The sequence below is a fragment of the Toxoplasma gondii genome, chromosome IX (genome assembly GCF_000006565.2).
Source record: "Toxoplasma gondii ME49 chromosome IX, whole genome shotgun sequence".
Lineage (NCBI taxonomy): Eukaryota > Apicomplexa > Conoidasida > Eucoccidiorida > Sarcocystidae > Toxoplasma > Toxoplasma gondii.
In genome coordinates this window covers 1,726,556-1,751,145 of record NC_031477.1, presented here as the reverse complement: position 1 = coordinate 1,751,145, position 24,590 = coordinate 1,726,556, and the positions used below count along the sequence as shown (strand labels likewise).

Genomic DNA, 24,590 nt, shown 5'->3' with positions numbered 1-24,590 from the left:
CTGACTTAACTCAGTGAAGACATGCTTCCCGCCTGTTGCATCGAATGTCAAGGCAAGAACATGCAGCTTGAGAGACGCTTGCCGCCCCACGTGCATCCCCAACAGGCAACTTTTCCCAAGAAGCAAAACTGGCTGAGGTTTTCAATGCAATAACTCGGCAAAAATCAGGCATAATTGTTCGCGGCATTAGACACGACAAGTGCTAGCACGCCGGCAGTGACCCGAGTGTCTTGTGCCACTGTGTGCGCGTGTCTGTGAACACAGATCCTCCTGGTGCCCTAGGAAGACATAATATCCGGGAAAGTCCTCTGTCATTTCCCCGGAAAAAGCACTGGATTTAATGTGCGTTACATCTCAAAGCGGGAACAGCGATTGATTTCAACCCAGTCGGTGTTAGAGTCTGTCCTTTACAGGGCAGTGGCTCCTCGTGCTCGGCTGCATGGCTTGGAGCAGTGCCCCATCGATTAATGAACTGTTGTCTAGTGAACTGCGCATTCCCATGACTGCACCCCAGAAGCCTTTACTTTATAGCATTTTTATGTGTGACGTTAGTTGCTTGTATTCGCGTTTTTATCAGTTATCTGAATACCCGTCCGAAGTTTGCGTGAGTGTTTTTCAGCTTCACCAACTGATGAGGTGTCAGCTCCCCTCCGGTCGCAAAACGATCTGTCCGTCACTGTCAGGGCTCAATTACACGATCGCGAGTCGTTTCATAGCATATCATACACAACGGGGGCTTGTAGAGAAGGAGTTCCGGGGCTCCTTTGCTTTGTTCTGATGTTTTTCTCTGGGCAACTGGCCGGAGGGCAGCTCCGCGGTCCAGGCATGTTCATGCAAGGCCACAAGAAATTATTGCAGGATAAAAACCATTCACAGCATTTACCAGGTGCAACCGATTTCACCCGACTGTATAGACAAAACGCAACTTTCGAACGTCCACACGCTTTCAGCAATACCGATGGAGAAAAGGATTCCACCTGCAACTTCAAGTGGTTTTTGCGGCGCCACACCTGCGACTGTTGCTTCATTAGCCAGCACACCCGAGCGCCATGAAAGAGCGGACGAAAATTGCCAGAAAGATACACTCAGCAAAAAAACAAAAGGGGGAAATGCAGGTTGTCGTCTCTCTTCTACAGTACCACCTCTGAGTCTCAAAGGGCGCTGGATCTGCGAAGAATGTGACAAAGCGTGCATTGTCATTCGTGAGGAGTGCCGGTGTTTGTGCGGTCACCGCCTGAAAGAACACACAAAGGGTCTTGCCAAGGGTGTCGATCGTCCACACCCGTTTGGATGCACCAATAGAAAGTGCAAATGTCGCGACTTCTTCTATATTGTTGCAGAGGGTGCGTGGATTTTAAGGTAGGCGACGCGGGGAGTAGTTGACGTGACGGAATTGGCTGAGAATGGATCGGAGATCTCGGTGCGACATTCACGTGGATATACTGGCGGAAACAGGCAGCGCACGGCTGCAGGTATATATCACATGCAGACGCAGCATCAGCAACAATCCAAAAACGCGTGTGGCGATTGCAGAAATGAAATCTGTTTGCGGCGGTCTATTTACATCCTGATCGTGTAAAAACATCTGAGAATTCGTCGCTTTGCTGTTGGAGATCCTTAGAACATGCGGGAGGAGAGGACTTCTTTGAAGACAGACAAGAAAAGCATGCCTCTTTTGTGATCCTGGGAGGGCTCGCCCGCGCGATTTAACATTTCCCCTGCTGTACGTCGATTTCCTGTGTCGCGTTGTTTCTTGAATGCAGGTGTCGTTCTTGATGTAGCTTGACTGACTGCCGTGTTCCGTGGCGCCGAATTCAGTTTGCCGACAGGTGTTTCGTGTCTGCCAGCACCGTGGCCACTGACAGCCCTGCAATAGCTAAAGGCATACCACTTCTTAAGACAGATTTTGGGGGTGGTCTTGTGAACAGGTGCAGGTGCAAACACAAACACATCGAACATGATCCAGTCACCTTCAAGTGTACACGGTAAGCATGTTGGAAACGAAATCACCCCTGTGGTGAATACACTCTCTCCCGACACAGACTCTCCTAAAACTTATCTCCTTCTTACTTAAACCGCTAGCTAACACAGATGTTTGAGATAGCTCGGTTTACCTCGTCTTTGCTCCTCGATTTATGTTCGATAACAGGTTTGTGCTGCGTAGGTGTGGGTAGCGCTCCAAGGGAATGTTACTTCATTTCACCATCGGACATGTACAGAAAGTGTAGTGCTTTGACGAGAATGCTATGCTGCGCCCGTCCTTTCGCACTAAGCGCGAGAGTTGTGGCTATTTGTACATGTTTATTCGACTGGTTCCTCTCCTTGGGATGTATTTACGACTTACATGGGAGCTGACAGAGCTCGTATATCCTGCACAATGTGCACTTGTGTCCGGTTGCCTACTTCGGCAGAACCTCTTGTTCCTGCAACAAGTTCGACTCTCCGTGGGTGTGTAATTGCAACCATCCGTGGAACAGACACAAGCAAGTCATGGAAAAGCTAAACAGAACGGCGGACACGGTCTCTCAAATTGGGAAGGGAATAGCCGAGGACTTTATGGATTTAGGTCGAGAGGTACGCCCCGTGCAACTCCCATTGCTCACTTGTGCAGACTTCTGTCTCTTGACCTGCATCGTTTTTACGCTGACACGGTTTCTCCAGAAGAAACGGACACTGCTGGTCGTGGTTGTGTCTGACAGACCAGATACTCCTACGTTTCGTGGTTGTACATTCTCGTGGTGAAGCGACGCTTGGAGCAGCCTCAAGAGCATCAGTTGTTCGGTGCAATACGCGTGCGATGGTCGCATCCACCCGCGTGACTTTGACGACTTAAATGCAACTACGGCGTGTTAAGCTCGTACCACTCTGCGTGTTTCTGAACAAAATGTGAATTCAGCAGACAACGGATAAGAAAAACCATCCTTTTCGTGTCTGTTCTCGTTCGTATACAGGTCACGGACTTGGATAACCTGCGGAGAGATCCTCTTGGAGGCTCTGTTCCGATGGTCGATTACACGCAGTTCCACTGTCTCTGATTCAACCAGGAAATGAAGTCGCTGCCGTTTTGTCTTTTCAATGTTCTCGTTCCTTAGTTTGTTTTTCCTCTACTGTTGACGATCCCGAAGAGGTCATTTGAAGTTGTATGAGCAATGAACTCGATATGGCTTATGTTACCATTTCTTTTTCGTACCCGGGCGTGGCGGGAGCTTTGTGGAACCTCATAGCCTCCCCCGTGTGCTGTTCCCTCCCCGTGATTGCTTGCCAAAAGGTTTCTGTCGATGTAAATCCCAGGACTAGAACTCTGGATACTATTTGGCGTTTACCTTTGGCGTTTATAAAATAAAAAGGTAGACTGTAACGCTTCAAAAATCTCAAGCAGTCTCCCTCTTCTACTGGCCGGTCACGAGCTCTCCCCCGACTCGCGCAAACACGATTTTGATCGGAGCCCAGTTTCTGTTTATATTGTCACACCCTTTCGTGCTTTTTTTAGCGATAGTTGGTTTTCTCTTTACCCCACCGCTTTTGCAAAATTACAGGTCGATAATAGTTTTGTGCTGTGGATATATAATGATCGTAGGCGAGGTTAGTTCGTTTCACCATCCGTCGTTACAAATGACTTCCGCGGAAAACCAAAGCAGCCTTTTCCCCTGAATGATACGCTTACCCTCTTATGGACAGTCTTTGAAACACAAAAGAAGCAACTGGGGAGGATGACTCTGCGAATAAAGTGCTTGCACTCACGTGCCACACTTCTTGCTCGGATCACTCCAACAGTCCTGACAGGCGACGGAAATGAAAAGATGTTTATAACCGTATGCTCCTGAATGCCCGGGACGTGCAGTAAACAGAAAACTCCTGAACTTAAACTGAGGAGCCGAAACGAAGGTACAAAGACATACAACAGCTGTGTCTAGGACACTTGGCGTCACGCGCACGTCTGTGTTACAAAAATCCTGTTGGCATTTGGACGAGTATGAGCTAAGGGGAGAGGATTTTTCGGTCCTAGGAATCAGGGGAGCTCAGGTGCGCTGAGGTGGAACCACGTATCAGCAAAAAGAACCTCCAAGGCATCACTCCGCCAAGAAATAAGCATCGACACGCTGGGCAGCTACTACCTTTTCAGTCAACGCGGAACCACTCGCACTCTTTTTTGCACAGTTTCCTTTACGTGCAGAAGGTGCACGGCGGGCACCATTAAAATCAACGAGGCGATTTGTCTTGCGGCTGGTCACGTAGTTCAAACTCGTTGACTTCAGTGAAGACGCGCTGTGTCTACAGAAGAAAAGACGTGGATCTGGATCGAGAGAGTGAGGCACATGAATAAGAAAGAGACAACGTACAGTGGACGAAGCCTTACGATGGAACACGCGTTCTGGAGGCGGCTTGTTCAACGAATTTCGTCACAGGCAAATCCCACTGGGTTTACCTCTCTATTTCGACTACTTGGGTCACCTCTGCAGGACGAGTTCTGAACCTCCAATATACAGACAGTGGTACAAACAAATCACCATATCCTCCACACAAAACCAGCACCTGCAGTTTGTCTGAGAGTATCAAGTTTGATCTTCTGCACCACCCGCTCTGAAATCGTGGTTGACCATGCGGTCGCACGACACCTGCACATGGCTGGAGTCCCACAAGTGACAAAGACTAATCCAGGTGAATGTGGGAAGCTTTCGTGTTGCGAGCACACGTGATGTCGTACGCTTGCAAGTTTTGAGGGTCTGCTGAAGCTGCGTGAGTCTTTTCCTGCATGCATGCAAAAACTACACATGCAGAGACCGACGGGTTTTCCTCAAAGAAATGTCGCCAAAATTCGCCTGTCTTCTATCATTTCATGGCGATTATTTTTTTGTTGACTTTTCGTTCCATCAGTATTTCTCCCCAGCTACTTCTCGCGTTTAGAAATTGCTCTTGACACCATTTGCTGTAAAATCGAAAACCGTCTTTGTTTCGCAGCCTTGTAAAAGAAGCGTTTCACCACTCTTGAGGGACGATCCTGTGTCTGCAGCGTACGCCTTCTTCCGCTCGTGCCGTGTTTCTTCTCCAAACACACAGGCCGCCCTGTTTCCGCATAAAATGACAAATCGCTCTCTCCACCGACTTTTGCGTCTTTTGCTCCGCTCGGAAAGCCGACCAGTCAACTTGCATGCGGGCGACTGCCTCTGACGCTCGCATCCTGCGCAGATCCTCGTCGTTGCCTTTCGACTTCTCCTAGCAGCTGTCTTAGTCGATCTGTCTGTTCGGCGACTCATCAGTCGACAGTTCGCGTTGTGCCCGCCTCTTAAAACGCTGTAAACATGGAAACTCCGTCTTCCAAAGGGTCTGCGAGTGCTCCCTTGATCTCCCTCGCAGCCTCCAAAAAATGGGAGGAGTTTCTGGCGACACTCGACGAGCTTGAGACGGCTTCTGCGGCCAGGACGTCGGCAGAGAGGGCAGCGGTGTCCAAGGACGAGAGCGCAGTGGAGAGAAATCTGGAGAAAGAATTCGAGGAGACAGATCCGAAGACAGGCAACACGGTGGCACACTTCGTCGCGGCTGCAGGTCACGTTGAAGCTCTCGAAAAGCTCGTCTCCTTGGTTCGAGCGAGAGCTGAAGGCGACACGAACAGTGGGGGTCGCTACGGGATTCTGCGCGCAAAGAACCGGTCTAACAGGACTCCACTTTCTCTGCTTGAAATGGAGATCGCGCAGGTGAAGAACAGGCTAGAGGACGAGCTGGAAGAGACCCTCGACCCAGAAAAGAGAGCAAACTTCCGGAAAAGACTCGAAACGCTCGAACAGACGAAGACATGGCTCTTGAACAATTGGTGCGCCCCTTTCAAATCCTCAAACGTTTCTCTCCGTATCGAGAAAATGCACAGTAGAAACGTGCCTTCTCTCTTCTCTCTCCCCTCTGCGTGTTCAGAGAGAGACTCTCTACTTGTCATGTGATCCTGGGTTCTTCATCAAAATGGCTATCACCGAAGCTCAGAGTCTGTTTTAGGATGCATACGTTTGGCCTCTAAATACATCACCAGCAGTCAGATCTAAACTGAAAAAATATCTCTGAAAAAGTCTCAGAAGCAACTAATTGAGATGCACATAGATGGACGTAGGTAGTTCCGGTACGGTGTGTGCCTAGCTGTATGGCTTCTCATCTTTCTGCTGAATTCGTTTCCACCGTCACTTAAATACAGACTGTGGCGAGAGGCTAACTGAGTTTTTTGACTCCAGCCGTGAAAGTCGAAAGAGGTTCCACGCGCTCTGCAGTATCCGTCGACTTTCCAGTCTCTGGATCGTGCTGCCAAGTCAAGTAGCGCAGAGACCATTTGAAAGCGCTTTTGATTTCTGCGAATGATGGCCTCCCTCTCAAAAGGTCGCCTTACCGAACCTCTGATTGTAGCGCTTCTGTGACACGGCATCGTCTTAGGTTCGTCTCCACTGTCTCTTCAGTTCGCGTCTGTCTCTTCAACTGCATGCCTCTGTCCTCAACAGGTGTTGCTCTCCAAAACAGCGCACAGAAAACATTCTTTTTCTCGTCTCTCTCTTCTCCTTCGGCATCCCACACAAACACGCCAAGATATATATATATATAAATATATATATATACACACAAATACGTTATTTATACATATATATACATACATGCTTATACATTTATATATACATGTCTACGTATGCATGTGTTGGTGTGGGTCAATATGCCTGACCTGCTTTACGTGGATATGCTTTTACGTTGTCGCCCAACATCTGCTTGCCTGATTCAGCCCTCTCTCTGTTTCATCCGGTGAATTTTCAGTCTGTCTTCTTTTCTCGCCCACTGGGTCCGTCTGTGTGCATGCAGCTACTCCGCCACAGAGCGTCTGTTCTACGGAGACGGGTCTTTCGAGCAGATGGTCAAGGAATTTTCTGCATGTCCAGCAGGTGAGTCTTTGTCGCTTCTGCAACTTGCACGGCTTGAATTTCGATTTCCACCAAAATTGACATACATGTGCACATGCTTATACACACTTCTATTTATATATATATATATATATATGTATATATATATATATATACATGCATATGTAAATATATAGAGATACATGTGCGTAATTTTGAGTGTGTGCACGGTTTTATCAGGTGCCGGCTGTTTCTGTCCCCTGCAGTGCTAACAAGTAGTGTACATGATTTTATGCATGGGGTAAATATACATGCATGCGCTTGTGTATGCCCCTATGTATGTCTACATGGGGGTGCATGTTGGTCGGGTCGAACTGTGGGCTTCATTCGCTTCATTCGTTCGAGTCTTGAGAAAGCGTATGTGTTTTTAAGGCGTAGGTTTTGCGCGTCTTTTTCGACTTTGTCTGTGCGCATTCACATCGATGGTGTCGATTTCCAGCTCAAGGCGCCATTTTAGGTTCTTTGAAATATTGCATTTTGTAAACAGGAATCGCATTTTCAGCAGACCAAAAGGCGTTCAAGTAGCAAAGTGCTTTATGTTTGAAAACGCTTATCAAGCGCGAAGACTCCGCACTCTGGGGAGCAGACGGTTGGTCAGCTCCTTCCTGCACGCATGCCTGCTGTACGTACACTCAGCGGCCCCTCTGAATGGAGCTTTCTGTCCTTTTTTTTCTCGCGTTTTCAGGCCTCTACGAGCGTCTCGAGTTCTACAACGACATGCCATACCCCTTCTTGTGTGTGGAGGAGAATGACCGCCAAAAAATTGCTTGGATTGGTAAGGCCGAAACTACGTCCGGACACACACCAATCGATCCAGGGTACCGTAGCACACATATGCATATACATGTCAATGAGGGTGTTGGTGAACGTGGACGCATATAATAATATAGAGAACCAGACCCAAAAATGTTTACATGGCTGCAAAGGGAGGCTACCTGTAGTCGGAAGCGCGAATGAATACGGGGGAATGCTCGAGTGTCTGCGCAGCGAATGTGTGAAGTTTTTGTGCAGTTGATCCGTTACGTCTTCCCGAGTCTTTGGCAGGAGGAGAAGCGCAGCTGTCGCTCGTTTTCCTTCGCTCTGAATCCGCGCATTTTTACCGTGGACATACGGCTGGAGCATAGAACGACTAGACGGTTCAGCTGAATTCGGTTTTCCTGCGTCTTTCAGACAGGACGTTGCATGAATAGAAACGTATTTCGACTTGTGGTGCCTTTTATTGTCACGAAAAAGCTTTCTTCTCATACTATGTCCAAAGGAATCAGAATTCGCGTTCCAGTATGAATCTGCTGAATTCCCTACGCTTGGTCCGTAAACGTTTTTACTGGAACAGTTTGGAACAACTCGGTAAATTAACGACCTGAACGGACGACCAGTGCCTGGGTCTTCCGTTTTTCACGCTATGAAATACGCTTCGTCACCTTGCGCGGCGTCCGTCAGTTGTTTCCAAGTGCAGATCTCCACGCTGCCTCGGCTTCTTGTGAATTGTTTCAGCCTCGCAACAGTTTCCTGCACCCCCATCTGCCCCGGGTGTATCGACACCGGCTTCGCCTCTTGAGTTGCGAGACGACGAAGGAAACACTGTGCTGCACCTTGTTCACTTCGAAGTCGACCTCGGTCCCCTGGAGGACGAGGAGGACGAGGAGGACGAAGAAGCAGAAGAATCGGGGAAGCCCAGAGCAGGCAAAAACATCAAGGCCGCCGCTGAAACCACAGATGACGGTGACAGAAAGCGAGAAGCTGCAGAAGTGAGCGAGAATCTGCTGTGTTTCTGGACTCTCTTTGCTGTCCAAAAAAAGCCTTTCCAGTCAAACGGCGGGGGGCCAGGGATTGCAATGGGTCGACTGTGCGTTGCTCCGAAGCTCTGCGTGCGAAGTGCAGCAGCACGCATGCGACTTCGAGAGTGCATCTCCGTTGAGACTGGGAACGCAGAAATGGCCGGGAGTCATGTCTTGCATGCCAATTTGGACGGAGAATGTTGCAGGCAGGAGTCTTGGTGAGTGGCTGCGGCACTAACCCCCAGACACGCAGGAGGCCTGTTAGCGTAGCTGGCGTATAAGCAAGAGAGGGAAGAGAAGATAGCGAAGATGGAGTGTCTGTTTGCGCGTTGTTGCCGCTTTTCCAGGAAGAAACAACTCCACCGGGCGAAGAAGACGAGAAGAAACACCCCAGGGAGCTGGCGGCCATTGGCGAGTCCGTCTTGAAAGGTACAGCCGCACGCCTTCTGTGACGGTTTCGGGACTGTACATACATCCGAAACGAATTCGGAAGCCACCTGTCAGTCTGTTGTCGATAAACAGTAGTGTTTGTCTGCAAGGCAGAAAACGCGCGTTTGCGGATTTGTGTGCAGGGCGCTGAGTTCATTGTTTGTTTCGACTTTCGGAAACGAGCGTTTTTGCGGCCGTTATGCTTTGAGACGTTGGATTTTTAACGTTTTTGTTCTCACGCGACTCTCTAAGTCGGCTCTTGCACGTGTGACTCCTCTGTGCATTCTGCGTCTTTTCTTTCTGCTGCTTCTTTTGTTTGTGTTGTTCTTCCGTCCTTCTGTCGGTGCTTCCGTCTTCCCTAAACCTCTGTGGCTCTCCACTGTCTTTCCGTTTCTTCGGGGCGTTGTCCTCATCGCCCTCGGTTTTCTCTCGACTGTTCCCCGGTCTGTTTCCCTCGACTTTTGCAGCGCTCACGCAGTCGGACAAGGATACGCTCTTGACGCTGAATCTGCTTCTCAGCTACCCTCTCGTCAAGAACTTTGTGAGTTTTTATGTGACTCTTTCTCCATCCTCGGGAGTTGTCTCATCACCACTGTATTCAGTGCACTCAGCTGCATCTCTGAAAGTTCTCTTCGCGGTTCCCTGTAGCTGTCTTTCTGTTTGGCGAGTGTATCCTTTCTCGCAGAACGTTTTCACATTTTGGCCAGTGTGGGGACCATCTGTGTCATCGAAGTTGCTATGACCCGGGCATTCGGCCGCGTAAAGGGATATTGCGTTTTCTCTGCCAGGCGCCTTTCCTACGGCCACCAGTCCGAGGCGTCTCTCCGCCGTTCTGCTTTCTCGACGCCGCTGTAGTTTCTATGCATGCAAGGCAGCGCGTCCTTGTCTCCATCTCTCGGACTCGGGTCGTTCTATGTCTGTCGTTTTTTCTTCAGGTGAATACGCCGAACAACCACGGACAGACGCCGGCACACTTCATCGCCGAGGACGCCCCCACAGGTATCTTTCTTTCGGTTGTGGTGCGGGGGGCTTGGAAACACGAAACGATCTACGAAACAGAAAAATACATTTCCAGAAGCCAACAGTGTCTTGAAAATAGACGCTCAAACATATGTGTCGAATCAAATGCACTTGCCGCTCCGCACCTGCAGATTTCTCTGTTTTTCAGAGATCCCAAAACAGTGAACAAGACCTGCTCCTGCGTTTTTCGTGTCTTCTGAGAACGCGTGTGTCTCCGTGTGCTTCGACGGTTTTCTCCGTCAATCTCAGCCACTAGGGTCTCTCTCTCCATCAACAAGTGAACGCAATGATGCGAAAGCGCGCAAGAAAACTAAGGAAAACGAAAAGGACTCTCTTGCATATTTCAAATCTAGGTGTGTCCGTGCGGCGCGGAGGGGCTGCTCACGAAGCGACAAAATGGAAAATCTGCCTTCAAAGCCATTCCAAGCGAAACACAAGACTTGTGGGCTTCGACTCCTGAGGCCCAAAGTGAGTTTTTTTCCATGGTCTAACTGGATTCGCTGAAAATAGAGCAACAGACATTTCGAACGCATTAAAGAGCATCCGAAGTCGATTTTCTTCAAACAAACGAGAGTAGAGGGATGTGTGGAATCCTGTTGTGGGGAAAGGTTTAGTGTGCTTTTGAGGTCGCTGCCCTGCCTGTACACCTTGAATTGACGATTTTCCGTGCGATAAAGAACGCGCCTGTCTGTTGGCATTTCCATTTTTCTTCTGCAGGAGACGCGGCACATGCGGCTATGATTCTCCTCGTGAACGCAGGCGCTAACTTGAACATCAAGGATGGAGGTTAGTCCCGCCACCCCACACGTTTTCGTCTCGTTTTCGTCGCTCTAAGCTCTTTCCTCTCGCTAGGATCCACACTGTCTATTGACCGTCTGGGTGACCCATGTGTGACGCTACTTCGTCTTTTCTTCTTTGCCGCATCTCGCCGCGCGCCATTGCGTGCTGTCCTTGCCAGAGCCTCTCAACTGCCTTCTTCCTTCCGCTTTCGTGTCGACTTCACGTTCTTTTGTTGTCGCGGATATTGTCTCTCTCTTCGCTCTTTCTATCGGCGCCACTTCGTTTCTGTTCCTCTCTGTGCTGTTTCCTTGTTCCTTGTTTCTCGCCGGTTCTCAGCGTCTCTCACTGCGTCTTGTTTCTCTCTCTGTCTCCGGCTGGCGCAACTCGAACGAACGGCGTTGGCTCGGTAGGGCAGAAACTTCAGCCAGTCTTTGCTTCGACGTTTCTCTCGATTTTTTTGTTTTCTCCCCGCGCTTGTGTTTTCTCTGTTCTCGTCAGATGGACGCACGCCGTTCATGGCGCTCTGCGGAGCACACGGAGGCGGTCCTTGGGTCGCTTGGGCGCAGCGGCCGAGACACGAAGGCGGAGGCGGAGTAGATCCTCTTCTCAAAGACAACGAAGGTGCAATAAAAACGTCTTCGTGGCGTCCAGAGAAGCGCAGTCTTTTTTCCTCTCAGCTTTCAGAAAGGCGCTGCTGTAGAACTCAGAGAAACGCCGTCGACTTTGCCCTTTTTAGCTCCAAGAGAAGATGTTGCTTCTCTGTGTTTCGTCGTGCATGCTTCAGCTCTCCGCCAAATCCTGGTGTTTGTGTTCCTTCGTTGGCGTCTATGCGTGTCAGGCCGGACCTTCAAGGAGTACATTGAAATGGGAGAAGATGATGAAGACGACTGTTGGGACGACGAATTCGAGGATGAGGAAGAAGAGTAAAGGATGGCCTTTCGCGTAGAACAGAACTGCTTGGCCTTCCTGCTTTTCCATTCTCTGTTCTTGCGTGTTTTTCCTGCCGAGTTTTTGCGATCCTTCAAACGACCGACGGTCTCGCCGCTACCCCGGCGCCAGGTTCGCTGTGTTTCTCTCTCGGTCTTTTGTCTTTGTTTCTGTCGCCAGTTCCTCTTTCTGTCTCTATCTGCTTTTGTTTCTATATTCAGACTTGGTCTCTATCTTCGCTATGTTGCACAGGCGCGTTTCCTTCTTGTTCGTGTGTTTTCGATTTTTCGCGCGCCTCTGGCTCTGTCTCTGCTCCTTGCTTTCGCTGTCATTCGTGCTGACGCACCTTGTTTCCGTTTGTTTCCTCGGTCTTTTGCGGATCTTTTCGAAACTCGACTGACAGCTTTCTCTTCGTTTCGACTGGCACCTGGCTTTCAAAGTCTTGACTCCGCCTGCTGCTCAGGTCCTCCGCTGACCACAAAAAGAGTCCTGGGCACGATCCCGCCAACAACGTCGAGTTACACACACCACACGTCAAATTACCTTTGGCAGTTATATAAATACATAAATATGTACATATATGTGTATGTATATGCATATATATGTATAAGTACGTATATGTATGTACATATATATGTATATATATGTATATATATATATATATATATGCAGTTACACATTTTGTATTGGGGTATGAATGCTTTGTAGAACTTGAAGTCCTATCGCTGTCTCTGAGAATTCTTCGGCTTCACCCTCACGGGTTGCTTCTGAGTCTGCCGAGAGCTCTGGAGAGCGCGCCGGGCGTTCCTACGGCTCTCTGGCGCATACTGGAGTTTTCCTCTCGCACTTTGTCGAGGAAAATGGATGTCTTTCCAGCTTTTTCATTCGGGAGGGAATCGGAAAGCAAAGAGAAGATGACACACTTCAAAGAGAGGGGGAAAAAGGGAAACGAGCAGAGCCTGTTCCAGTTCTCTCTTCCTCGCGTCGCCGGCACTCTGGGCGAACTCACGACAACAACGTTGCTTCTTCTGCGCATTCCGAACCAGATGCCGACTGATAAAGAGACACTTGGAGAGCCGCATCGGTCGCAGTAGAGACAGGCAGCTGACTTCCAGGGCGTGACAGATCTACACAAACCTACTCGAGTGCGCAGCCCCAGCAACACAGAGCAGACGCACTCAGACAATGACTTCGGAGATGTTTCCGCTTAGCCTTTCTCTTGGATCGGAGACCAGCACGAAGACCGTCAGTTCTGCCAGACGCATGCGCAACACCGGCGTCGGCGCACTCAGCTAGACGGTGAAAATTCTCCGAGATATGCTTCCAAGTGTTTTCTCACGCGAAAAAGTCTGCAGTCCACTGGCAACGGACTGGGGCATTCGCCGGGCGCCTGGCGAAGCTGCAATTTGGAACTTCCGTCGACTGTCAGGCTCATCCCTTTCCAGCCGTTGGTCAGGATGCTGCAGCGAGTGCTGGACTTGATCGTGTACACGCTGTGAAATGCTCTAGACACTGAGACCCCCTCTACTACAAGAGTCGAAAGGCCTCCACGGTGGCCTTGAGCGACTCGGTGACGTCGCGCGTTACATGCATACAGAAAATCGTTCCTGCGACGTGCATGGCGATCCACGCCACGGACAGCTGCAGTTCGGCGTCTTGCAGACAGCTCGCAAGCAGTTGACGCCAGAACCAAAAGTCTCTGTAATACACGTACGAAGGCGACCGAGGAGCCTCCTGGGAACCGGCGGAGTCGTCGGCCTCTGAACGTTCCATTCCACCACCCAACTCACGCAAATCCGAATCGCTCTCCAACGAAGAAGGACGAGAAAAAGAAAAAGAAGGAGGGGGAGCAGAAGAGGACTGAGTCTCGATGAGTGGAGGGTTGTCTTGGGGTGGACTCTTGGTACCGTGATTGGACGCAAAGCCTTCTTTCTCAGCCTTCTTTTGATTCCCTACGTTCGGCTCTTCTGCATCTTCACCCTTCTCCGTTCGTTCGTCTGCATGCGGTCCCGCCGGCAGCGGCTGTACAGGCAGCGGAGCCTCTGTTTCCGAAACCGTCTCGCCGGTGTTTGCCTCCTCGGCTTTCGACTCTGGTCCCAGTAGGGGAGAGGGCGAAGCGGCTTCCCCTTGCGTCGAAGAGAGCGCTTGACGTGTCTCTTTGCTTTGACCTGGAAGCGAGGGGAGGTTCTCCGCAATTTTTACCAAGCTCGCAGAATCGCTGGAGAACCTCTCGCTTGCTGGATCGAGCGCGTGCAGTGTGGACGGGGCTGGGTTCGCTCTGACGTCTTGAAGTTTCTCCGAGTGCTCAGCAACCTCTGCGGCGAGCGCATGCATCCGACTGAGTCGGTGTTTCGTTCTGTGGCACTGCACGTTGATTTGGAGAATGAAATTTATGATGAAGAAGACGAGAAGCGTGGCGAGCGCGATGAAGAAACTCCGCATCTTCACTTGGGTCAGCGTCGCGTCGGCGTACTGAGACAAGACGACCTGCTCGTACTCTCTGAACTTGGTCTCGACAGCGGCGGCGACGCCAGCTTCCACCCGCGACCGTCCAGTCTCCTTCGAGGCTCTCTTGCCTCCCTCTTCTTTGTCTGGACTTTTCTTCCCCCGGCTGCCGCGCTCTTCAGCGAAGTCAGCTGTGGTCGTCTTCTCGCTTCCAGCCTTCCTGACGCCGCCGTCTTCGCCCTCGGAGGCCGCCGTTCTCCGACCATAAGCCGAGGCGAGGAGAGGCACCGGCGGCGAGCTGGTGGAGCAGAGCAGCGTGAGGATGCCGAGGACGACGAGAGCGGCCCACCCACAGACGCAGGCGAGACCGAGCTCGCGCTTCACAGAGTGCGGCAGGAGACGATGGAAGGGAAGGTCGGCGGCGTCGGCCTCGAGGCTCGGAGCCGAGGGGAAGGATGCATGCGTGAGGAGGACTTTGTCGATGAGAGACGCGGGATTGAACGAGTGTTGAGCCGATGTGCTGCCGATGATGATGACGTCGAGAAACAGCAGGGCGTACACGAAAACCACCCTTCTGTCTCGGGAGGGCGTCGCCGGGGCAGGCGAGGACGGGGAGGAAGCGAGCATCCTCTTTCCTTTCGCGTCAAGAGAGGGAGACCCCGGGGGGGTCGACGAGCTGGCGAGAAGGCGCGTCGGAGGCGCTGGCGCCACGGCACTGAGGTCCGGACGAGACCCGGACATGCCTGCCGTCTCTCCAGCAATTTCTCCTCTCTGCACTCGAGGAGGCGCTCTGCGAGAAGGCGGAGAAGAAGGCGTCATTGTGACTTCTGCCGCGTCTCTCTCGCTGTGTTCGGCAAGGCGGGGAGGCGCAGGGGCCTCCGTGCATCACTCGGTGCCTCTCCAACAGTCCTGCGTCTTGAGGAATCTCCTCAAAAGCGGAAAGGGAAGGCTGTTCTACCCGCTGGCGACACCCACCTGCTTGACGCTTCGTGCTCGCCGTTCGTTTCTCCTCCACGAGCTCTGCACTCGACTGCCGGGTGACACGACGCCGCCGCGCAGCCACCTGGCGCGCCTATCCGAGACTCACGGGCACATGCAAACGGCGGTTCCCTCCCAACTCCGGATGGAGGCGCGGCACCGAAGGCGCCGGATGGGGAGCAACAAGTCCTGCGGGCTCTGGCGTCTGAAGGCTTGCGCGCGGTCTGAGGAAGGCTGAAGGCGACGCGACTGTCGGACGCACCTGTCGAGTCAACCACGCGGGAACCTGCGGACCTCGTCCGACTGAGACGAGACGTTGTCGCGCTCTGAAAAAGAAAGAATTCTGGGCCGCAGTCGAAAGAGTGAAAAACGAACGCATAGACACTCGAGAAGCTGGAGCACCGGCTGCCGTCTTCCCTCGACTGAAGTCTCCGTCTTCGTGAGCGGATCTTGAGGCGAGAAGCCTGAGCAGCCGTGTGACAGTCTAAGTCGTGTCCGGGCAAAGAGGAGTTACGTCAAGGAGGTTTCGTCGCTTCTTCAGTGTGAGGAGATGAGCGGGGCGACCGCCTGGATGCATGCAGGACGTGAGACTTTAATTGAACTCGGAGTTCGAGAGAAACGGCGGTTGACAGGGTGCACTGCACAAACCTTGCGATGTATCGACACTCAGTTCCAGGCAAGAGAAACTCTCTGCCCGGCCCGGGAATCGCGCCGTCGACTTCCGCAGCGACCTCCGACTACGCGCCGGAGATCTGCCCGGTCTCCAGGAACTGGGAAAGGGGAAGCAGGAAACGGTCGGAGCTGAGTGTTGTCTCTGTTGGAAAAGGGAAAAGTGGAAACAAAGGTGAGGCAGGAGAACTCTGTCTTGCTGCTGTCGAGGGAGGCGAAAACAGGATTGAGCGAAAGACGCCACACGGAGGAGAAGAGCCAGGGTCTTTGACTTCGTCACTGCGGCGTACGAGCAGACTTCATCTTTTTTTTCAGGAGAGCAGTGTGCGCCACAAACATCGTCCGCTGTCGCACGGTTTGTACCTCTTTCAGCTTGGCACTCTAAGGTGAGAGTTTCTGTTCTGCCTGTCTCGAGGCTGGGTCCTCAGACTCCTTGGGACGTCTGCAGAAACCGTGTCGAAGTCATGCACGCCCGTCCAGGTTCTGCATGTCGTTCTTCTGCGTCGCTCCACGGATCTCTTGGCCGCGGGGGTCGGCAGAATCGTCCAAGAAATGTTCCACGCTTCCCACCCTCCGTAAACTGTTTTGGGTCATGCTGCCACTACTGTTCCAAATGCTTCGAGTCACTTCTCCTCTACTACTCGCAGGTCTTCGGAACGCAGACGCCCCGAATCTGACTCAGAAGCATCGCGGGAAACGGCAAGGCAAAGATGGCGGATGTATCTTCATGTTGCCTGGAAGAATGAAGGCTGCTTCTGTCTGGACAGAGTGAACACGGTTCGCCTTCTTCGATGCCTTGGCGGCGCCTTCTGGATGTGCACACCGACAGAGGGAAGAAGGCTGAGATTGACCAGAAGCCCGCAAGGCAGAAATTATGGATCTCCCCGTGAAATATGAACGACTGACAACACACCCGCTGTGTGTGTTTGTCCGCTTCCTCTCCAGCAAAAAAACGGCTAGCGCTCCGTTTCGCTTCCCCCAGCCACGCGCCACACGGACGAGAGAGATGGCCGCAGAACTTGCAATTGCACATGAAAACGGACACACCAGGAGACAGCGGATCTTCTATTTTTAAGACATCTGCACAGAGGCGCAAATGGAAGCGGAAACGGGAAACTGCAAAGCACGCAATCGGCTTTTTATCTGATTAGGGCGTGTGGTCGCGGCCTGGAGACACCGGCCATGTGCAACAACGTCGGAAAATCCGGCACACAGAGGAGCATGAAAACGAGGTGTTAGTTCTGTAGTGACGATTCAGAAATGACAGAAAGTGTACTAAGTCTGTGGGATAAAAGCGACCTGGGAGGAACGAGTTCTCAAGGCACTTCGACCCCCGCGCTTCCTTTTGAAAGTCTTGGGGGTTCGGCTCCGAGAAGCCGTCTCGCTCTTCAGCGCATGCGGGTCTGGCTGTTTTCAAGCAGCTGCTCGGGGGAAGACGGCCTAAGTGTTGCACAAGAATTTCTCCAGGGAATAAGTTTTCGAAAGGATTATTGGTGAGGTCTTCTCCGCAGTGTGTCGTTTGGTCTGAGGAAATGTAGGTCTGAGAGGCTCAAAGATGGGACGCGGGCAGCGGATCGTCTGTTGTCTTCACGGCTGCCAACCAGCCGGACTGTTGAAGAGTGAAGGGCATCATAGGTTAGGAGGGGCTACACACAACCTGGAATCATGTTTCTCGCGGCCATACCTTTGGACATCAAAGAAGGCAGAATGTTCAACGATTTCTTCTGCAATTTCAATGCGTTCGGGGTAGCCAGCACACAAAAATCCGCTCACAAAAATGCATGTAGACTTGTGTATACGGTTTTTTCCGTTACAGGTGGAACCGCGAGGAACCGGTACGCGGACGAACCCGCAGGGCACACTGAGAGAAAGGCACGAAAAGAAGCAGAAAGACAACAGGTGACACACGTCGTTGCTTCAGCGAACAAAAGCAAAGAGCAACGTGACACGTTTTCACGAAGTTACGTAGCATCCATTTCATGGGGGAACGGTTGAACGGGCCGCGCCACTTCCACGAGCATGTTTACTGATCACCCCGATGGATAGTGGCCGTCTTTTAAAACGTACGCTACTCGGAACGAAGCTTCTTCACCGTGATAACTGCCACGAATGAACCTGCGAACGTGGTCTTGTGACGGTGTCGGTGAATGGTCCTGCGTCCACGGGCAGGTTCATGCTTTCAATTCATCAGCTATGAATCGGTTTCGCCAATATGAATCGATTCGTGCTGCCGCCAACACGGCGATTTCGCCTTCCGGTTAAGTCGCCGACAAGTCGCGTACGTTGCTTGGAGCACATGGCAGTGATCCATCCTGTGCTCGGTTTTGTTTTTTTCGAGTCAGAAACCGTGATCGCTGCAAAATCCCCCCGCTCGTCTTTCGACGGTGAATGGGCAGCAGTGGCGAAGGTCCTCCGCTCTCGTGGTTTTGTCTTACCAACAGAGACAGGCGCTTCACATATAAGTGTTTTCTAGAGCCCTTACCTTTGTTCTCCGCGCTACTGTGCTGAAGCAAACCCCACGATGTTGCGATCCAAATAGAAGCTTAGTTACCCTTTCTGTGCCACATAGTGAAATTCTAACGCATGACGCGGCCACCTGTGTCCTGGATGAGGTGACACCGCGTCCACGAAACGACGTCCTCGCCGGCAAAAACTTCACAGCAGTATGCAAGTGCGTTTAGGCAAGAGTAAGCGAAAATGCTACTTGACAGCAGAGATCTTGAGACCAGACTGTCATCCTCGAGAGAGCAGCATGAAGAACGCAACGACACCCAGAACATGACCTCCAGTATGACACGCTCGTCGAGCGAGGCAGTCTTCGAGGAGCCGTTGAAATTTCTCTGTTTCCTGGAGCACACGAGTGGGTGGCATATCTGTTCAGCTATTCTGGTAAGAAGCGAAAGTTGCGCTGTCGGATCACCTCACATCCAGTCAACGTCGTTTTGAAACGGAACGCGAACAACGGCGTATCAGACGGGCAAAACGGATTTCTTTGTGCAGAGCCGCATGGCCTCAGTGTCCGCGACTGTGACACACGTGCACACAGAAACATGTTTCCATGATTGAACCGAATTCGTCGGCGGCGTCTAATGAAATTAGGTAACCGTACTGGTGTGTGCTCGTCCCCGACGCTGCTGCACGTCTTCAGGTATCAGTGTCCAACAGGAAAGGAACAATCAGATACGAAAGATGCCAGCCTTTATCTCCTTTGCGGACGCTAGGGTGAGGTGTTCGTCTTCTAATTTCTCGAATGCTCCAGCGAGCCACGGAAACTTTTTCGGAGTGACATTGTCCTGATCGTGAAATCGGTCCGCTGCCTACACTGAACAGCACGAGAACAACTTTTAGGCGGCAACAGATCCAGAAAGATATCGACATCCAGTCTCAGAACGAGGTCGCTGCAGCAAGGAACCCCTGGAGCCTTGAAAAACAGCCTACACGGTTCTGCCTGTTGAGGAACCGAGGTTACAAGACCCTATACATAATGCCCCCTTGTGGCGGCTCTCGACCAGGCTTGAGACGGTCAGCTCCGATACAGGACACACAAACATAAGAACGGAACGGAGGAACCGAGAACCGTTCGACCTCGACCACAATCACACTGTTTCAAAAACGGAGACACACTGAGGTGATCGACGGTTTTTTCGCAAAGACACACGTCCGTAGCTATCGTCGTCGTCGCACCTTTTCTCGCTCTTTTCGCCTCGACGGCTTCGCTGATCCCGAGCGCTGCTGCGAAGAGCGGGAGCCTCTCAGGCAAGAGACTCTTCCAGGACTGATATGTGTCACTTTCAGCTGATGTTTTTACTATTTGGACGTATGCCGCTTTCGAGCGTCGTTTCTGGAGTTTGTGCTTTTTTTTGGATCGTTCAGCGAGTTGCCTCTCCCGCGGCTCCGCCCGCCCTCGGTTCGCCATTGTTCCGCCCTGCTCTCTCAGTCTCTGTCTCGAGTTCCTTCTCCCCTCCTCTTCTTCGGATTTTCTTGGCTTTCCTCTGTGTCTGCATCTGTCGGGTTTTTCTCCATTCCCTGCCGTAAGTGGTTTCTCAGGCCAGGAGTCGCGTCCCCGTCTGCAACGACGTCCAGCCCCGAGAAGACAACTCCGTTTTCCTTTGTGTGCCGTCAAGTCTTTTTTCGCCTGCGCGTTGTCTCGCTTGTTGCCTGTCCTCAGTTCCTCGTTTTCTCTTTTCTTTCCACCTCCTCCACTTTGTCTGCGCAAGTGCATCTGCCCCAGCCACGGACACCACAACCTCCTTCCTCTCTCCCCACGGCAGTGCCAGTTCGCCGCCCAGGTTTTCGCTCTCTTCTCGTCGCCTTCTGTCTGTGACAATCACCACAATGCGCTCTTCGCGCGATTTACATCTGACTGCGCGTCTGTGTTTTGTGTGCCGTCCATACACCTGCACGTCACCGGACAGGTAGGCCGAAGGCCGTGATCGGAGAGAGACGAATCGCCGAGTTTCAGAGACTGGAGAACGGCGCTTGGGCGTCCTTTCGCCGCCTCCGCTGACAGCGCTCCGTTGCTTCGCAGTCGAAAGGAAGATCTGGAATTGAGGAGGACTCGTTGATTCCTCCACTCTCAGCCGACTTGTCGAACACAGCTGTTTGGATTCTGGCGTCGAGTGCAGTTGATCTTGCGATTTCTTCTTCCTAGTGTTTTCGTTGCGCCTATCTCCCTTTCTTTCCATTTGACTACTCGTCTTCCCGCATCGTCCCAGTGTTTTTCTCCTGTATTTCCTCTCCTGACTGTTTTCTCCATGTCTGTCTTCTGCCTCTCTGCCCTAACCTGCGACTTTTTTCGTTGTTTCCGCTGATCTTCGTCTCTTCAGCTCTCTTTTCTGAGACCCGGCTTTTTAACGTTCTTACGTCTCGCGTACTCTTCTCTCCTTCCTCTATTTTCTCCGACTCCTTGTTTCACCGTCTTTTCTGCTTTCCTTCATCAGTCCTTTCTCCTTGTCTAGTGTCTCCTTGACTCTCCTGTTTTGTCTTGTCCTTCCTCCCGTCGCCATTTTCACCTGCAAGAACCTCTTTTGCGCTGACCCTGAGTACGCAGTGAGCCTTCGCGCGGTGTTCCTTTCGCGATTCTTCTTCTCCCCGGCCTGCTTCCCCGTCTCCCTGCTCCCTCTCTCTCTCCCTCTCTCTCTCTCCCGTCTCCTCTCTTTGTTCTCTGTTGTCACGATGGATGCGGTGATGGTTGTGCACCAGCTGCAGCGGCTGGCGGCGACGGAGGACCCCTCGCCGGCAGTGGCGGCGAAGCTTCCTCGTGTCGCGGTTGGAATTTGTTATTTCATCGACCATCCAGAGGTGGGTGTGCGGCAGCAGGCTGCGAACGCGGTGAAGAAGGTCGTCTCGCTCCACGGGGGTCTCTTGCAGGGAACGAAGGAGGGGATAGAACTGGAGAAAATGCTCTCTCGACATGCGGAAACCTCCAAAGACGCCGTGGTGGCTGAGGCATGCCGCGACGCTCTTCAACTCTTCCAGAAGCAGGCCTCAGGGGGCGAGACGCGCAAAGAAAGCAAGTTGTCCACAAACGCCGAGGCTCCCGCGAAGATGGCAAAAGCCAGTTGCGATGCCGAGGCCTCTTCTTCCCCTGCGGCCTTGCCTCCCAGCGAAGAAGCTTCGAGTCGCCCAAAAGGCGGAGAAGCGTCTTCTCCGTCGTCTCCTGGCGGCGAAGACCTGGAGAGAGCCTCTCGTCCGTGCACCCCCGCCGATCCAGCTGTGCTTCCAGAGGGAGAGATGTACACTGTGCTTCTGGGCTTGCGCGGTCTGGCCGCAGAGCTCCGGAGAAAGCGCGAAAACGGCGCGCCTCCCTCGCCCTCTGCGGCTCTCTCCCCCGCTCTCCGAGCCACACTGGACGACCTGCAGAGAGAGCTGCAGTACCGTCTGGTCTGCATTCCAGGCGTCAGCAGCGCAACCATCACCCTGAACATCCGCGGCCTCTGCACCCAGCTGGAGGCCGAGGCGATGCCACAGAGCTCCGCCCGCGGCTCTGAGGAAGGCGACGGCGTCGCGGTGCTGCTGGTGCGTCTCTCGCAGGAACCGACGAAGCGCATGCGACATCTGCAAGACATCCGAGACGCGGCAGGACCTCTCACTCTCGTTCTCCGCGCGGAGCGCGTGTACGACGGTGGCCGGGCGGGGAAATCGCGGAGCAAGACAGCCGGAGAGAAAGAGGCGCCGCGGGGCGGCCAGGAGGCGGCGCCGGCGTACCTGGATGAGGAGACCTCTCGCGGACGCAGCAGTGACGCGAAGCAGCAGAACGACGACGCCGAGCGAACTCAGGAAAGCTGTGGAGAGGGTCTGCATGGAACGGGAGAGACGGCTGCCGGGTACTCCTTCTTCAGTCGAAATTCAGTCCTCTTCAGTGAGTCAAACCGACCGGCGTTCGCGGCCGGTGAAATGCATGCGTTTTTGACGGGAAGCCCGTAAAACAAAGCCTAACATGTGTAAATGGAGCTCGAAAGAAAATCGTTTACATTTGTATGTATATGTATTTTGGTGTTTGTAGGAACGTATGTGTGTCATGTGGCGAGGGTTTTTTCATCTGCGTCTGTTGACCGTTGTTCAGAAAAAAAGACGCACACAGGGACATGAGTCGGTACGGGGTCCTTCGTCTTTCTTCCACTGGTTCGCGGCTTTGCGTGGATTTGCACAAAACGTTCTGCATTTCTGGACTTGTCTCCACCAAATGTGACATGCGGCTTCTGCGGACCATTGTCTCTGTCTTGCGTCAGCGCAGTCTCGCTTTCTGGGCAGTAGCATTTTGCCGTACGAAGACGATCCAGAACTGGCTACGAGACTCAAGAGAGAAAAAGAGAAAAAGGCAGCAGAGCGTCTGAAGCAACTGGAGTCGCAGACAGTGCTCGACAGGGTCTTGGGGAACATCGGAAAGGTTCGATTTTGGTGAGTTTCCAGTTGGCCTCTCAGAACGCTCTCCAGGTCTGAGTCGACAAGGACAGGGAAGTTGGAGAGAGAAAAAGAGTGAGATGCGCCACAGAGCAGTGGCTGTCTCTCCAGACAGAAGTTGAGCCAGGCCTCGACGCGTACGGGCAAGAGCAGATAACAGACGGTTGTCTCAAGCACCCGTGAAGTCTTGGAGGAAACCTGAAAAAGATTATGTAAAGGGGACCTAAAAAACGAGATCGAAGTCAAGAACGAAGGCGCGATCCTTGCGGAACTCGAGACGGAGATACCTGAGAGGAAGAAGGAAATGGCGAAGGTGGTGAATCGAGGTCTTTCTTCCCTCCCCATGAAACGCAAACGCGACCCAGCTATGTTACAGTCCGGATAGGCTTCTACAGGACATTGTTTCTTTCACGAACAAAGAATCTCAACGCTCCAGCGAGCTGACATCCCAGGCCCTCTCTCCCATCTCGGTTTACCTACTGACACTCAGAGGTCACTTATACCATAAAAACACACATGCATTTTTATCTGCATATACATATATATATATATATATATATTTGTATGTATATTAATACGCATGTATATCTATATTCGTATATATATGTATATATATATATATATATGAATATGAATATAGATGTGCATGTAATTATGTAAGTATATATGTTGTGCGTATTAATGCATGCATACATGTACAGTTGCGATTGTTTCTACGTGGTGGTCTGTTTATAGAGACAGTGGTTTCTGCGAGTTTGGGCCAAGAGCGGGGAAGGTTTTCAAGAAGTTGATCTTTCGTTTAGAGACCGTTTCGACAAAGGCTGTGTTTCTTCGCCCGGCCTGTGGAAAGGAGACTGCGAGAGGCGAGGCGAGAGGGGTAGCTCCCCTGTACGTCCTGTGTCTTCACCGCATGTTGTGGCTCGCTGGTGCCAGGACAGAAGGAATAACGCGAGAATGACAGGAAGTCGGGGGAGGAAGAAGAACGAACAAATAATTGGAAGCGGGAGAAAGAGGGTGACGTGAGAACAATCGTGTTCGACAAAAAGGGAGAAGAGACGGATCGAGCGACCATGTCTGTGTGAGGAAGGGTGCGGGAGAGAACGAGGATTTTTTTTTGGTAGGGGAATGATGCGGACCAGACGAAATCTCTGTGGTGCAACCGCTCCGTCGACTCTTCGACACGAAAAACGAAGTCGTATGCACGCGGAACTTCAACGACTCCAGCTGCATATATATATATATATATATATATATATCGGCAGACAGATTTATACCTAGGAAGGCTTGAAGAGATGGTATCAAAAACAGATTCATATGTATAGATAGGTCTTTCTGTTTGTTTATTGCCCACCACCATTTCCCTCCACGCCACAAGAAGCGACGCAGTCCAGTCTATGCATATATATATATATATATATATATATATATATATATATATATATGCAAATATGCATACTATTGAGAAAAGGAAATGAGGACGCACATATATATATATATATATATATGTATATACTTACAAACACAGTAGAGGTGGGCACCGTAGTGTGTCACGACTCGACGACGTGACTAAGATCAAATGCTGGAATTTGCTGCGGTACTCGACAATCGCGTTTTTCGTCAGAGAAACTCGAGAGAATCCATTTTCGTCGACTCGCAGGTCATCGGAGTGTGACGGGGATGGCAGGGCTGCAGCCGGTCTCTTGTCTTCCCGGGTGTTTGATTTACTTTTCCTGTACTC

The 24,590-nt window shown here is 51.8% G+C and overlaps 6 protein-coding genes across 6 annotated transcripts; 5 read left to right on the top strand and 1 right to left on the bottom strand.

The window, feature by feature from the left end:
- Positions 1-268: 268 nt before the first annotated feature.
- TGME49_265140 (hypothetical protein) lies at positions 269-3,263 on the top strand. Its single transcript, XM_002368602.2, has 4 exons — positions 269-1,359; positions 1,929-1,985; positions 2,412-2,574; positions 2,952-3,263. The coding sequence occupies exons 1-4, from the start codon at positions 959-961 to the stop codon at positions 3,033-3,035; spliced, it is 705 nt and encodes a 234-aa protein (XP_002368643.1). The 5' UTR covers positions 269-958; the 3' UTR covers positions 3,036-3,263.
- A 1,591-nt stretch (positions 3,264-4,854) lies between these two features.
- Positions 4,855-12,363, top strand: TGME49_265150 (hypothetical protein). Its single transcript, XM_002368603.2, has 10 exons — positions 4,855-5,809; positions 6,826-6,905; positions 7,609-7,698; positions 8,418-8,671; positions 9,049-9,130; positions 9,598-9,671; positions 10,066-10,129; positions 10,868-10,936; positions 11,429-11,551; positions 11,769-12,363. The coding sequence occupies exons 1-10, from the start codon at positions 5,301-5,303 to the stop codon at positions 11,855-11,857; spliced, it is 1,434 nt and encodes a 477-aa protein (XP_002368644.1). The 5' UTR covers positions 4,855-5,300; the 3' UTR covers positions 11,858-12,363.
- On the top strand, positions 12,120-12,951 carry TGME49_265160 (hypothetical protein; the record flags this gene model as incomplete). The annotated part of the gene is made up of 1 exon (XM_002368604.2): positions 12,120-12,951. The coding sequence occupies exon 1, from the start codon at positions 12,460-12,462 to the stop codon at positions 12,949-12,951; it is 492 nt and encodes a 163-aa protein (XP_002368645.1). The 5' UTR covers positions 12,120-12,459.
- Positions 12,844-17,193, bottom strand: TGME49_265170 (hypothetical protein). Its single transcript, XM_002368605.2, has one exon. The coding sequence runs from the start codon at positions 15,119-15,121 to the stop codon at positions 13,385-13,387; it is 1,737 nt and encodes a 578-aa protein (XP_002368646.1). The 5' UTR covers positions 15,122-17,193; the 3' UTR covers positions 12,844-13,384.
- TGME49_265175 (hypothetical protein) lies at positions 15,738-17,193 on the top strand. The gene is made up of 2 exons (XM_018781393.1): positions 15,738-16,335; positions 16,597-17,193. The coding sequence occupies exons 1-2, from the start codon at positions 15,935-15,937 to the stop codon at positions 16,844-16,846; spliced, it is 651 nt and encodes a 216-aa protein (XP_018636308.1). The 5' UTR covers positions 15,738-15,934; the 3' UTR covers positions 16,847-17,193.
- A 2,531-nt stretch (positions 17,194-19,724) lies between these two features.
- On the top strand, positions 19,725-24,009 carry TGME49_265180 (hypothetical protein). The gene is made up of 2 exons (XM_002368606.2): positions 19,725-22,310; positions 22,681-24,009. Exons 1-2 carry the CDS (start codon positions 21,125-21,127, stop codon positions 22,851-22,853), a joined length of 1,359 nt encoding a protein of 452 aa, XP_002368647.1. The 5' UTR covers positions 19,725-21,124; the 3' UTR covers positions 22,854-24,009.
- Positions 24,010-24,590: the final 581 nt, after the last annotated feature.

Bases quoted from the DNA above. Each gene is read 5' to 3' on its own strand.
- TGME49_265140 (XM_002368602.2), top strand. From the start codon at position 959: ATGGAGAAAAGGATTCCACCTGCAACTTCAAGTGGTTTTTGCGGCGCC. The intron at 1,360-1,928 runs GTAGGCGACGCG...TCTTGTGAACAG, and splicing joins GAGGGTGCGTGGATTTTAAG to GTGCAGGTGCAAACACAAAC. The intron at 2,575-2,951 runs GTACGCCCCGTG...GTTCGTATACAG, and splicing joins TTATGGATTTAGGTCGAGAG to GTCACGGACTTGGATAACCT.
- TGME49_265150 (XM_002368603.2), top strand. From the start codon at position 5,301: ATGGAAACTCCGTCTTCCAAAGGGTCTGCGAGTGCTCCCTTGATCTCC. The intron at 9,131-9,597 runs GTACAGCCGCAC...CGACTTTTGCAG, and splicing joins TGGCGAGTCCGTCTTGAAAG to CGCTCACGCAGTCGGACAAG. The intron at 11,552-11,768 runs GTGCAATAAAAA...TATGCGTGTCAG, and splicing joins TCTTCTCAAAGACAACGAAG to GCCGGACCTTCAAGGAGTAC.
- TGME49_265170 (XM_002368605.2), bottom strand. From the start codon at position 15,121: ATGACGCCTTCTTCTCCGCCTTCTCGCAGAGCGCCTCCTCGAGTGCAG.
- TGME49_265175 (XM_018781393.1), top strand. From the start codon at position 15,935: ATGTATCGACACTCAGTTCCAGGCAAGAGAAACTCTCTGCCCGGCCCG. The intron at 16,336-16,596 runs GTGAGAGTTTCT...TACTACTCGCAG, and splicing joins TTTCAGCTTGGCACTCTAAG to GTCTTCGGAACGCAGACGCC.
- TGME49_265180 (XM_002368606.2), top strand. From the start codon at position 21,125: ATGGATGCGGTGATGGTTGTGCACCAGCTGCAGCGGCTGGCGGCGACG. The intron at 22,311-22,680 runs GTGAGTCAAACC...GTCTTGCGTCAG, and splicing joins TCGAAATTCAGTCCTCTTCA to CGCAGTCTCGCTTTCTGGGC.